We start from the raw sequence: 13,809 nt of genomic DNA, 5'->3' as shown, positions 1-13,809 counted from the left end.
TGGTAAACTGTATTTGGTGTTGAAATGTGGTAAAAAATCCTGGCAGATTTTGAAAAAATTCCAAACAAATGCCAATAAAAAATTCAGCCAGAGAAGGTTTGACAAAAAGAAAAGGTGGGAGAGGGGGGAAAAAAGAATGTACAATGGATCGGATAAAAAAGATAATGTACCTCATCGATCTTCCAGACACCACCCCTTATCAAATGGTCCACCCCGATGTATTTTTGTGCGCAATTAACCATGCAGTGTATTTTAGTTTAAGATGTCAAGTTAGGTAAGGATTTGAAAGGAATAGTCAAGTTCACCACAGTTTAACTTTATCTCTTGTGTCATCATCCTTGTGTAATTGGTTAAGTTTGTAAGTTGTTCCAGATGTGGATGCACCAGCTGTTCTGGAAGAAAACAATGTTTACCGTTCCCTGTAGAGTTTCTGAGTTGATGATTGTATGTTGAAATTTCTCCATGTATCTGGTGTATGGGCAAAGTGTAAACATTGGTTGCATGTTATGTATTTCAGTCTATGTCAAATATTGTAAATGAAAAATCAAGAACAGTTTACTGTGTGCTTGTAATATTTGTCAATACTTATACTGCCTTACAGATTGATTGTCTTAAAGATTATCACAGAAGTAGAAAAGGAAAAGAAACTAATCAAATTGCTGTAACATATTCACTCTCAGTGCCTGTATACCCTTACCGAAATTTTAGGCCTCCGGCAAACTGTTACTGCAAATTTGCCGCAAGCTTTGCAGTAAATTTGCAGCAAACTATTTGCCGCAAATATGCGGGTGGTTCATTTTTCAGATGCAAATTAGGTTTCTTGTGAACTTGCTGCAAATATGCAGCAAACTCCCTGCCGCAACGTTGCTGCAAACTCTTTGCAGCAAATTTGCAGCACAATCCTTGCGGCAAATTAATTTGAATGTTACTGAAAATTTGCCGCAAACTCCATACGGCAAATTATTTTATTTGCGCTGACCATTGTTTCTCGTGAAACTGGTATTTCAGAGTTTAGTTGGATAAAACACATCTTGTGCTGTCCACAGTCTGTCAATATATAAATATTATTTATCCAACTAAACTCTGAAATACCAGTTTGACGAGAAACAATGGTCAGCGCAAATAAAGTTAATATAAACAAAAAGATGACAGAGAAAAAAAGGTTAAATTCAATTGTGGTACAATTTATTTTATATGCCATGTTCATTTCATGCCACATAGTCTGGTGCCGAAGCACGAAACCCAAAAATTTCGGCCCCACAATGGTTCTCGGTGGTTTCTGTATCTTCAAAGCCTACTGAATCAGGATCTGCATGATGCCACCCTGGCACCCTTGGGCATTTTAATATATTCAAGATGGCCGCCAAGATGGCCGCCAAATATGTAAATGGTAATATCTCAGCTCTGTGAAATGTTATCAAAATGATTTTTGTGTCTTATGCCAGGTAAACAGGGCCAAGAAATTCATTTCTTTCATTGCCGAACATGTGCAACCCTTAATTTGCATAAAAATCCAAGATGGCTGCCAAAATGACCTCAAAAACAGGTAAAATGCCATATCTCAGCTCCATGAGAAGCTGTTGGAGTCATTGTGGTCTCCTTTGCCAGGCAAATGGGGGTAAGGAACTCATATCTTCCATTGCCTAATATTTACAACCCTTAATTTGCATAAAAATCCAAGATGGCTGCCAAGACGACCTCAAAAAAAGTTAAAATGTCATATCTGAGCTCAATGACTAGCTGTTGGAGTCATTTTGCTCTCCTTTGCAAGGTATATTGGGTCAAGCAATTCATATCTTTCATTAGCTGGCATGTGCAACCCTTAATTTGCATAAAATTTGCATAAAAATCCAAATATCTGTTTAAGTGTGTAACAAGTCGTATATCAATACACTATGCCACTGATTTTGGTGTCTTTCGGCATGTTTTACGGGACAAAGAATAGGTGTATTTTGTTATATTTGCTGTAAAATCAACCATGATAATCTAAAATTGATATTTACAATCATCGATGGCTGCAAAGCTGGTTTCCACAACAAATATCAATTTATATCTTAGCTGAAATTGCTTCCTATGGCCACACAAATGGATGCCACAAAAACATTGAGTCGTATCTTAACCAACCAAGCAATCCTGAGACCTATTTTGTTTTGTTTGTTCTGGTTTTATTGGTCGCAGGTTTTTCATTACTTGTTTCTGAGCTGGAAAAATCTTACTTCTAATAGAAGGATTTTATCCCACATTGCCGCTATAATGGTTTCATAAAACATTACAACAACATTTATCCAGCATCTTCGACACAAGGTTGTATGTGTTTGGATCCGTTTGAGAGGTCATTGAATTCACATTTCCATTCATATAAATTGTCAAACCATGCATTTAAATTCAATTATATTGAACTGTACCTTTCCATACAACGTGAAGGGTCATATTATCATCTGTCAATCAACTACAATAAATGAGCTTCAGTTATTCGAGGCAATTTTACTGAGCGTTCTTTTGCACTTGCAGAAAGTGACTTGTTTGGTCATCTTTGAGCAATCCTGAGTCATCTGTCTTATTTATCTTTGCACAAATTTAGTCACTCAGGTCAATTTCAGTAGGATCTTTAATATTGCTGGCCTTCAAATATATGACCACAAGTGGGTGTGGCAGAGTCCTTCTATGAATACTTTTATCATTGCGGGTATGGTTTTCTGATTTGACAATGAAATACTTGTCTTTTGCCACTTTTGACGACCAGGTTTCATGTCATCCGTCAGACGTTGTACCCTAAGCTTTGCAACTGTCATGCTGCAAACAAGTGTCTAGGTCATGCTAAAGTGTGCAACAGTACTCAGTGTGTAGTGTGTACTCCCTGGTAATGAAATAGTGGGAAATATGTCAATCATGTGTTGCTGCATATTTGCAGCAATAATCTGGTTTGCCGCAAATTTGCAGCAACTTAGTCGTTTACCGCAAATTTGCTGCAAACTGACTTAAGGGTTTGCAGGAGGGTCACATCTACCTGCAAACTTCTGCAGCTCCTTCCTGCAAGCTATATGCTTGCTGTATATTTGCAGCAAACTTACGGCAAATTTGCAGTAGAAATAATTTTCGGTAAGGGTAGGCCTATACTTAACTATTTTATCATTACATTCAGCTGTTTGTTATATCTTTATCACTCTCCATGGGCCAAGGCACACTTGGGGTCAATGTCATCACTCTGTGCTAGTCTGTGTACAATCCGGGTTATGTCCATAGAGAGGATAGTACGATTGACCAATCAGCGAACCTGCCGCCGCCAACGTCATGAATAATTAACCATGCAATCCTTGGCTCGCAGATTGTAATGAGTTCGGAACTTTCAGCCAGATTTCACTCTTTATTTTCAGCACTAGGTAGTTTTTAGATGTAGACATTATGCACAATGTTCAGTACGGTCGAGATGGCGACTGACACTGGTGGTTATTACATCGAATATTACTTCTTTGGATGATTTTCCTGGCCAGGTACCGCTCCCAGAAATCAGGATTTGACCCTTGTAAATTTACAGCAAGTTATTTGTCGCCAAATATCGCCTATTTTTGGTCAAATTTAATTTAACCTTTCCATCTGTAGCATGGAGAATGTTTCAAGCTTTGGAACGATGGGTCAACTGTTCTTGTCAATGATCGGAGCACGATGGAGCACGGTTTTTTCGATCACCATGCATTTCCGGTACGATTGACCCTTCGCTCAGAAAAACGCGCGCAGAATCAATCGCCGAGAAGTTAACCAGAAGCTGGTAAAGAGTACGAAAAACGTCCAATAACTATTTGTCGAACATAGTCTAGGGTAAAGAAACTCAGAAAACTATTCCTGAAGAAATCCTTACAATTTTTAACACGGTAGAATGTCGCAAATTGACTCGACACAGCTGGGTAGCCAACATTCTCACTCGATCGGCCACGGTGGATCTGTCAGGTCAGATCGCGATGTCAGCATAACATTTCAAAGTGAACTCACTTAACCTTTAACCGTCATTACATATACAGTATGTGATTGGTTCTTGCCTTAACCTCATTACATATACGGTACGCCATTGGCTTTTCCCAACTATCCTCTCTATGGACATAACCCGGACTGGTGTATGTCAGTCTGTCTGTATATGTATGTCCATGTTTCATACAATTGTTGACTTGTTTTGATAACTATATGGGAGCGAACAGTGATGTTGTCACTATTTTTATATTATAGTATATTAGTACTTCAAACAGATTAACAGTTATCGTGATGTCAACCCATGATTTTACATCACAAAGACTGTAATTCTGCCAATTTTTTTTGTTTTTCAGTCATTTTATAAATTTTGCACTGCACAAGATGATTGAACAAATTGCAATGTTTGAATTTGTAAACTCAAAGAATAAAAATCCTTTGGTAACAGATTAAATTATTTTTTAAAAAGAAATTTACTCTTAAACACTTTTAGCATATATTCTTTACACGGTCATGTATTTCAAGGAAAATATGCCTATTAAAAACAGTAATTTCTTCACTTTCAATTTTTTTTAATACTATGACAATTATCAGCCATGAGGTCATACAAACACAAGACCAGATAAGCGTTTTTCATCATTTTCACAGGATTCTTTGGAAAATCCATTAAAAACAGTTAAAAAGTGACTTAAAATGATCACTTGGTATACATTTAATTTACAGATGCCAGGTTGTGTATTTCACATGCACTCAGGCCAGTAAGGAAGTGCGTCATTACTATTTTGGACTGTGAATTCTTATTTCTGAATTATTTAACTTTTTCCCACATTGAACTATCTTTAGGCAGTTTATACTGTAGCTTAGAATTTTTTTGATTGATTTAATCATCTTTTGGGTTCTTTGGGTCCATATCCCACCTCATGCCCCTACATCATCAACTATTTACCAACAACTCCATGCCAACAACCAATTACCTGACCTGACCACTCATTAGAGAAGGTACAGCGTCATTGACGGTATTTTTTTGCTGCATATTTTTCTCAGAAACATGCGAAATTCGTGTAATATTTAAGAAACATGATTTTCGATACCTGAGGACCTCTCTTATAGTAGCTCGTTCTACCTCAAACAACCTTAAATCGGCCAATTTTCTTTGATGCAGTTATTTATGTGGTTTAGAGAATTCTTTTTGGAGGTGTCAGACAAAAAGTGGAGTGCGACTACAACATTTCGTTCATGTAAGGAAATTATGGCAAGTATTCCTTGTACAGTTGCAAACTCTACAAAATATTCTGATATCAAAGATGTTTGCTAATTTACAATGATACCTTTGGAGTTTGTTTGTTTAAATTTGTGGAAATCATTGAGAAAACCTCCAAAATACTACACGTGATTGTGACTACGTGTAGAAGTGTTGTTTGACGTTTGGAATGTATGTGTTACACGTACGTCCCGTCTGGTCATCATGTGACAAAGACACTATGCGTACTGATCGAATGTAATTACGTGTAACTAAACCTCTCTATTAATAGAGTAACTTTGATTTTAGGGCTTCATGAACTCTATGTAATTGAATCATGGCAAAAGCTCCAGGCTTGGAGCTTCCATCACAAAATATGGAAGGGCCATCTTCCGATTGGTATGGCATTGTCCACTCACCCATGATCAAACCAGGCTGTGCATATTTACATAACTATTGTTGAGACTGATTATCCTTGTACAAACAATGAATCACTTATGATGAACTGTCCACTGTCAGATTTTGTGCTGCTGTTTACTACTAACAAGTGAGAAATTTGACAGTGGACATGTTATTATACATGATTCTTCGTTTATGCTAGGATACTCGGTATCAACAATAGTTATGTAAATACGCACAGCCTGGTTTTAGCCTGGGTGACTGGACAATGCCATATCCACCAGAAGATGGTCCTTTCCATATCACATGTTGCAAGCTCCCAAGCTTAGAGCTTTTTTCCATGATTCAAATTACATGGACTTGATGAAGCCTTAAAATGAAACTTCCTGAACATATGTAAAATCATCCTTGGTGAACTTCCCCTTTCAATTTATCTATAGTTGGTAACTTTATTATCATTTGCATATCCTTACATTTGCCGCAAGTTTACTTAGCGTGATAATGACTTTAGCCTCTTAGCCTTAGATTACTCTACAATTTCATTTGAATTTTTTTGAGTATTTTATTTAGCTTCAATATTTACTTTACACTTACTACCATTAGCAGGGCTTGAAATTAACATTTTATCCTGGTAGTCATCACCACATTTTAAATTTGGTGGTCATTTTAAGGAAACTGGTGGTCAATATGTTTTTTGAACTGAATCATATTATCAGGCTTTTTGTATTCATTGGATAAAAATATAATACCTATGTTGGATAAAAAAGAAACTGATTTTGCCTACAGCTTCTCATCTACTGACTCGTGCTTTATTGGAACCCAAATAACATGCAAATAGGTGGCACAATTCGTTCATGTTGTCTATCTTGCAATCGTATTTTATACTTGCCAGAGTTCCAAAGTGATCGCTGCGTTGTCTGTTTTGTAATGATAAGTAGAAGGATTTTGAAATTGTTTTTTTTTTCCGTTGCGAGAAATATTTGCATAAATGTTGCAAAATGATATTTAGATTATTGGCACCTGTGAAGGCCGTGCGCTACAAAAATGAACAAAACGTTATGTGTATCAATTTCTTCAAGGCCGATTGCAGTGTTGTAATGATGAAACGGTACCTTCGCCATTAGACAAACTGGCAACCGCTGAAAGTCTAAATTTTTTCCATGGTGGTCAAAATGACCACCAGTTACAGAATTTGAAGGTCAAGCGTGGAAAAATGGTGGTCATTTGACGCATGACCACCGCTAATTTTGTGCCCTGATTAGAGTATATTTTACTCATTACATTTTTCTTTGGATTTACTTCTTACATTTCTGCCATCAACAACCATTTACAATATATTGCCTGCTGGATTGCTTAATACTGTTCAATGTTTATATATTGAATAAAATTTGTTTACAGTTAAAATCCATACTTGTCCCATGTCACTTTTTCCCAAGCTGTCAGCTACAAATACCAGGTGGCTATTCCTTTAACATTTGAAGTGCAAGCACAATCAACAACTTATATAGAGCTAACCCATTTAAACTCACATATGGGCAAGAGTATATGTCATTACGGGAAAACTCCATTAACTTAAGAATACCCCTCTTCCCATAGAGGATCAATTTCACAGACCTGCCTTTTCTACAATGGCACTACAATGGCACCAGCTTGATTAGATAAACATAACAATTGAACATTCACACATTGGGGGATTAAAAGTCTTCTGTTTGTCACCCGAGTTGGTCAGGCAGGGACTCGGGTTTCAGGTACCATGCAAGTTAATGCAGTCTTCCCCTAATGTGCCAGTGAACACTATTCTTATAGGTTTGAGATTGCTTGTCTTTGAGTTTGTCTGTATGTATATCATATGATGATGTGGATGTGTGTACTCCAAAAACTCCACAGCAGCAGCACCTTTCCATTTAGTATTTAATGTACAGGTGCACCCAGAGATAGAGTAGTTTCACAATGTTCAAGTTGTGCCCCAGTGCCATTTGCGCTATTTTCATTATTACCGGTACCAAATTGAGGTTTTTATACCAAATATACACCCCTTTATCGTTTGAGTAAACTTTTGCTACCATACTAAACTTTAGATTCTCTGCTTTTTAGTCCCCATGGACACCGTCCGGGGGGACTTATAGGTTTGGTCATGTCCGTGCATGCGTCCGTGCGTGCGTCCGTCCGTCCGTTCACGCAGATATCTCAGACATGCCCAGGTCAATTTCTTTCAAACTTTGCACAAGGATAGTTCCCTACCCCATACAGATGCACGTCGATTTGTTTCACAATGCGATCAATTTTGGCCGTGTTAGAGGACTTTTTAGTTTTCACCTCCATAGACTCCCATGTATAAGGCATTCTCCATAGACTCCCATGTATAAGGCATTCCATAGACTCCCATGTATAAGGCAGTCCATAGACTCCCATGTATAAGGCAGTCTCCATAGACTCCCATGTATAAGGCAGTCCATAGACTCCCATGTATAAGGCAGTCCATAGACTCCCATGTATAAGGCCAAGAAAAATAAAAATTTAGTTTCTCATCGTATTCATATTGCAAAAAAGATGCAGTGACACAGTTTTTAGTCCCCACAGATGAAGTCCAGGGGCTTATAGATTGGGTCATGTCCGTCTGTGAGTCCATCCGTTCATGCAGATATCTCAGATATTTTGACAAAATGTCAAGTGACCTTGGTGACCTTTGACCTCAAATATATATATTTGTCCATAACTCAGTAACCATAAGTGCTACACCCTTCATATATGGTATGATGGGACAGCTAATGACGCCACATATTGTACCTCATTAATTATGTGCATATCTAATTTTGAGCGAGCCAATAGAGCTAGAGGTCTGATTTTTGGTATATAGGGATAACTTAGCAATACAATTATTTTGACAAAATGTCACATGACCTCGATGACCTTTGACCTCAAATATACATGTTTGTCCATAACTCAGTAACCACAAGTGGTACACCCTTCATCTATCTTTATCTATCTTTATTCTATCTTTATTTGCTCTTTCACACCCTTCATATATAGTATGATGGGAGACCTTATGATGCTTCATACTGTACCTCATTAATTATGCATATATCTAATTCTGAGCAAACCCATAGAGCTGGATGTCTGTCATACATATGCACATAGATTTGTTCTGTGATACGATCCAATAAGATCGCCATGTGGCCATTTTATTACGATTTTTTCATGTCCTGAACTACAGCTCAGACATGTATCAAGCGAATTTATTCAAAAGTATTTTTATCACAGACCTAATGAAGAGGACTCTATCCTCTCGGAGGACCTGTAATCAAAGTACTACCCATTTACAAGTGGGGACTGTGTCATCAACGATGACTTGTTGAAAATATATTCCACAGTAGTATGAGGGGGTGTCCGTGTCATCTTAGATGAGAAATATTACTATGAGTAAACTTTGGCAACGTGCAGCTCTACCTTAATGTGATATTGTCTCTGTTTTTTGGGGGTTTTTTTTTTGATACAGGATATGCCATTTACAGCAGAAGGACTTACACCTGATATTATTATTAATCCACATGCTATTCCTAGTCGAATGACTATTGGTCACTTGATTGAATGTCTGCAAGGCAAAGTATCTGCAAATAAAGGTGAAATTGGTGATGCCACACCATTTAATGACACTGTGAATGTCCAAAAGATCTCAAACTTGCTTCATGAGTATGGATATCATCTCAGGGGAAATGAGGTAAGTGTTTTGTAGTTTACCTATGTATTTTTGGATGTGTATTGACGGACTTGACTTATTGTTTCATTAGTACCCACAGACACCGTCCTGGGGAGGGGGGACTAATACGTTTGGTCATGTCCGTCCCCTGCGTCTGTCTGTTCACGCAGATATCTCAGCAATGTCTAGAGGGATTTCATTCAAACTTGGTACAATGATTGTCAATTGTCAATGATATGTCATACATATGCATGTCGATTGATTTTGTGATCCAATCCAATATTGACGCTTGAAGGCCATCTTGTTTCTCGTATTTGATTTTGGTGTGTCTGTTCACGTGAATTTCTGTGCTGTTTTGTGTCCATGGTTACAACTATAGTCTTACAAATTCTGACCTAGTGTTATTGGATTATTGATTGGTATGATTGCAATTATTTTTCTGACCCAAAATGGCAAAAAATCCCCCCCCCCAAAAAAAAAAAAAAAAATTGCAGATTTCACCATAATTTCAATATATCATATAATAATCCCTTGAAACCTGTACACCAAATATCAAAGCTATCCACTGTTTGAGAAACACATTTTTTGACCAAAAATGGCAAAATTGCCCAAAAATTCAAAATTGTAGATTTCATCATAATTTCAATAAATATCATTCAGTTCTTCTGTAGGAACCTGTATACCAAATTTCAAAGCTATCAGATAAGGAGTTTTGGAAATACACATTTTTTGACCAAAATGGCAAAAATTGCACCTAAAATACAAAATTACAGATTTCATCATAATTTCAATATATCACATTTAGTTCATCTGCAGGAACCTCCATATCAAATTTCAAAGCTATCAGCCTAGTACATTTTAAGAAACACATTTTTGATGAAAAATGGAAAAAATTGCCCCGAAAATACAAAATTACAGATTTCATCAGAAATTCAATATATACTTAGTTCATCTATAGAAACCTATTTACCAAATTTCAAAGCTATCTGACCAGTACTTTTTGAGAAACACATTTTTTGATCAACAATGGAAAAATTTGCCTTAAAAATGCAAATTTGTATATTTCTGCACAGTTTGATCAAATCTGAAATAGATCATTCCTAGGGACATATGTACCAAATATCAGAGCTATCTGACCGGTAGTTTTGAAGAGGAAGATTTTTAAAGATTTTTTACCAAAAACGAAAAAAAATTGCCTTAAAAATACAAATATGCAAATTTCACAACGATTTGAACAAATCTAACTGAAGTCACCCTAAATAAATTGCATATCAAACTTCAAAGCAATCGAGTGGTTTCAGAGAAGAAGATTTTTTTACCAAAACAGCAAAAAATGCCCCGAAAATAGAAATATGTAAATTTCACCACCATTTAAACAAACTTAAGTGAGGTCACCTTAAGTGAACTGCATATAAAATTTGAAAGCAATCAGACTTGCGGTTTCAGATGAGAAGGCAATTGTTGACGGATGATCAATATGTATCGTGTCCAACGCGTATGAATAAGACCTTAGACCTGTGCTATGGAAACGTGGCTAATGCATATACTGCAAGGTGCCATCCGCCATTGGGAAGATCAGATCACAATGTTGTACATCTGGTACCCAAGTACCGGCAAAAGCTGAAGAGAGAAGGTCCACGAATTCATAACTTTCGCCTTTGGACTCTTGATTCAATCGACCAATTGCAGGATTGTTTCGAAACCACAGACTGGGATATTTTCTTTGATAGCTGTGGTCAGGATGCAGATTTACTAACAGACACAATCTCGTCTTACAACAATTTTGTGAGGACACTATAATTCCTGTCAAAACTGTGCATATTTATGCAAATAACAAACCATGGATAAACAAAGATTTAAAACACTGTTTGAATAAGAAAAAATATCATTCCTAAAAGGAGATAAAGTCAGCGTCAACAAATTTATGAAAGAATTTCGAAGTAAAACTAGAGCTGCGAAACTTGAGTACAAAAGTAAAATTGAAAAGAAATTTACAGGTGGTAATGTCAGGAAAGTGTGGCAAGGATTAAATGTAATGATGGGAAGGAAGCAACAGCAGCAAGGTATGCAATGTAATGATCCAATTATGTTTGCCAATGAATTGAATAATTTTTATGCACGTTTTGATGTTTCAGATTTTAGACAGGATTGTGATGAAATTTGCCATAATCTAATCCTGTCCCCTGTTAAGGTCGAAATTGATGAAGTTGTCAAAGTTCTTTCACAGGTTAATCTTCACAAAGCCCCTGGACCTGATGGTCTTAGGGAAAAGGTTTTAAAGGAATGTGCATATCAGTTAGGCCCGATGGTAAACCATCTTTTTCAATTCTTTCTGGATATCCATACTGTTCCTCGTATTTGGAAGACATCAACTATTATACCAGTGCCTACAAAAACGGGTGCTAAATTGTTAAACGACTTTAGGCCAGTAGCTCTGACCTCCGTGATATGTAAATGTATGGAAAGGATTATATGTACCAGGCTCACCACGTCTCTGTCCGATGGTATGGACCCGCTGCAATTTGCATATAAAGCTAAGAGAGGAGTAGAAGATGCAACCTTAACACTTCTCAACTTAATTACGAGTCATATGGATTCCACCGGAAATTTCGTGCGAATCTTGTTTATGGACTTTCGTCAGCATTTAACACAATACAGCCTCATGTTCTGCTCAAACTCCTTGTTGATTTGCAAACCAATACCACACTCATTCTTTGGATTAGATCATTTCTATGTGATTGGCCACAACGTGTAAGCATATAAGGTCATCTTTCGAGAGAATTGATTCTAAATACAGGGGCTCCCCAAGGCTATGTACTATCACCCGTTCTTTTCTCCCTTTATACAAATGAATTAAGATGTAATAACGTCATTCTCACTCTCATAAAATTTGCTGATGACATGGCCTTAGTTGCACGACTCAAAGACGAATACTCTCTCAGTCGTTATCTTCTATTCATAGATTACTTGAAGTCTTGGTTTGACCAAAGCTTTCTTGAATTAAATGTCGGTTAAACTAAAGAACTTTGTATCATGGGAGCACAGAAGCAAGTTCCGGACTCATTACTTCGACCGATAACTATAGATGAAAAACAAATTGAAAGAGTGTCACTTTTTAAATATCTTGGTACAGTTTTAGATACGAAATGTCGTTTTACAGGAGGTATTTCGAGGTATCAAAAACGGAGGAGTGAGGGACAAAGTGCGGGACACGCAAACTGTAATTTATGGCACTCTGAGGGACGTCCCGCACTGTGTTAAATATGGGACTCTGAGGGAATGTCCTGCAGAGAGTTAAAAACTGGACTCTGAGGGACGGGGACGCCCCCAACGATGTGCATTGGTCCGGTACGCGCTGACGCATTACTTTTCAGTTTGGCTTTGTCGTTTGCAATGGATCGCCAACAGCGTCATCGGCATTTTGAATCCTGCCAACAGAACGTGAAAAGAAAGATGCAGCTACGCGAGGAAATCGCTTCAAACGTTTATTTTGTTTATTTCGTTTTTAGCCAAATCATTAGAAGAAAATATAACTTTCTATGTAGCCCATTCTTCACGATGTCCTGTCTGATGTGGCGCTTGGATTGCCACCACTGTCATAGCGAGAAATGGTATAACATCACAAGCAGATCGTGCCTCGAAGTTTATCAAAATGCTTGTACATAAATCTGTCTGGAGACGTAATTTCTCGTGTGAACAGATTATGACATAGCAACCACAGTCCCTCAACCTTAGCCCTGCGTACGATGCTGTGTGTTCCCGGCGTTATACGGCCTCTCACATGTAGTCTGTATAACGTCGGGAACACACAGCACGGTACGCAGGGCTATCTCTCAACCCACTTATAGACACGGTGAAAAAGACTGTCGATATGTCCATCGATATCGATAGGCAGTAAATTGTAGTCCTCGTTTGTGCACGGGCAGACTCACTTTCTACGTTATTAGACACACACGTTTGTATTATTTGTCACAAATTTACTAGTATTGTGCTGTCTGGAACTCTGATATAAGGCGTCGTAAACTGTTGCAAATTGATAAGTGCTGACAAATTCTGCGGTGTAACCACGGCACTCGAAGACACTGATTTGGTTGATAAAATGTGACATTGTTGTCGGGTTTCTTCGACTAGGCTTTGACGTGATTTTGACTGAAAGGTTTATCGTCATGTCGTTTTGCTTACTTGAAGTCATGTGCATATTATGAAAAAAGGGGTACTGAGAACATCGGACTATCGTCAAACCAGAGGCGTCTTACTTATTTCTTTTCCGCATACACGTTGTTAGTTAGAACATGATTGAAAACACCGTACACGGTAAAACCAGCAGAGTACAGCTAAGAGTAACTCTTCAAACAAATGTCCCGACGCGATCATATCATCTACCGTTGATCTGAGTCAACATCTAAGCGAAAATTTCGATGACAGATTTGTGGCCACAGCATCAACGTAACAAAAATCGGTTGAGGAAAGACAAGTATGTCTGATGATTCTGCAAGCTACGACTCGACACAGG

The 13,809-nt window shown here is 37.6% G+C and overlaps 1 protein-coding gene and 1 long non-coding RNA gene across 3 annotated transcripts in view; one reads left to right on the top strand and one right to left on the bottom strand.

Moving 5' to 3' along the window:
* Positions 1 to 13,809, bottom strand: part of LOC139120884 (uncharacterized) — a 466,659-nt gene that overhangs the window by 248,833 nt on the left and 204,017 nt on the right. The window lies entirely within an intron of this gene.
* The window catches only part of LOC139120881 (DNA-directed RNA polymerase II subunit RPB2), a 412,063-nt gene that overhangs the window by 340,653 nt on the left and 57,601 nt on the right, over positions 1 to 13,809 (top strand). For both annotated transcript variants that reach the window (XM_070685501.1, XM_070685502.1), the window contains one exon: positions 9,096 to 9,317. In XM_070685501.1, the coding sequence (XP_070541602.1) occupies positions 9,096 to 9,317 (222 nt within the window). The remainder of the gene's footprint in view (positions 1 to 9,095; positions 9,318 to 13,809) is intronic.

This window comes from Ptychodera flava, chromosome 20 (assembly GCF_041260155.1).
Source record: "Ptychodera flava strain L36383 chromosome 20, AS_Pfla_20210202, whole genome shotgun sequence".
In the NCBI taxonomy this organism is placed as follows: Eukaryota; Metazoa; Hemichordata; class Enteropneusta; family Ptychoderidae; genus Ptychodera; species Ptychodera flava.
This window is presented reverse-complemented; position numbering and strand designations above follow the sequence as displayed.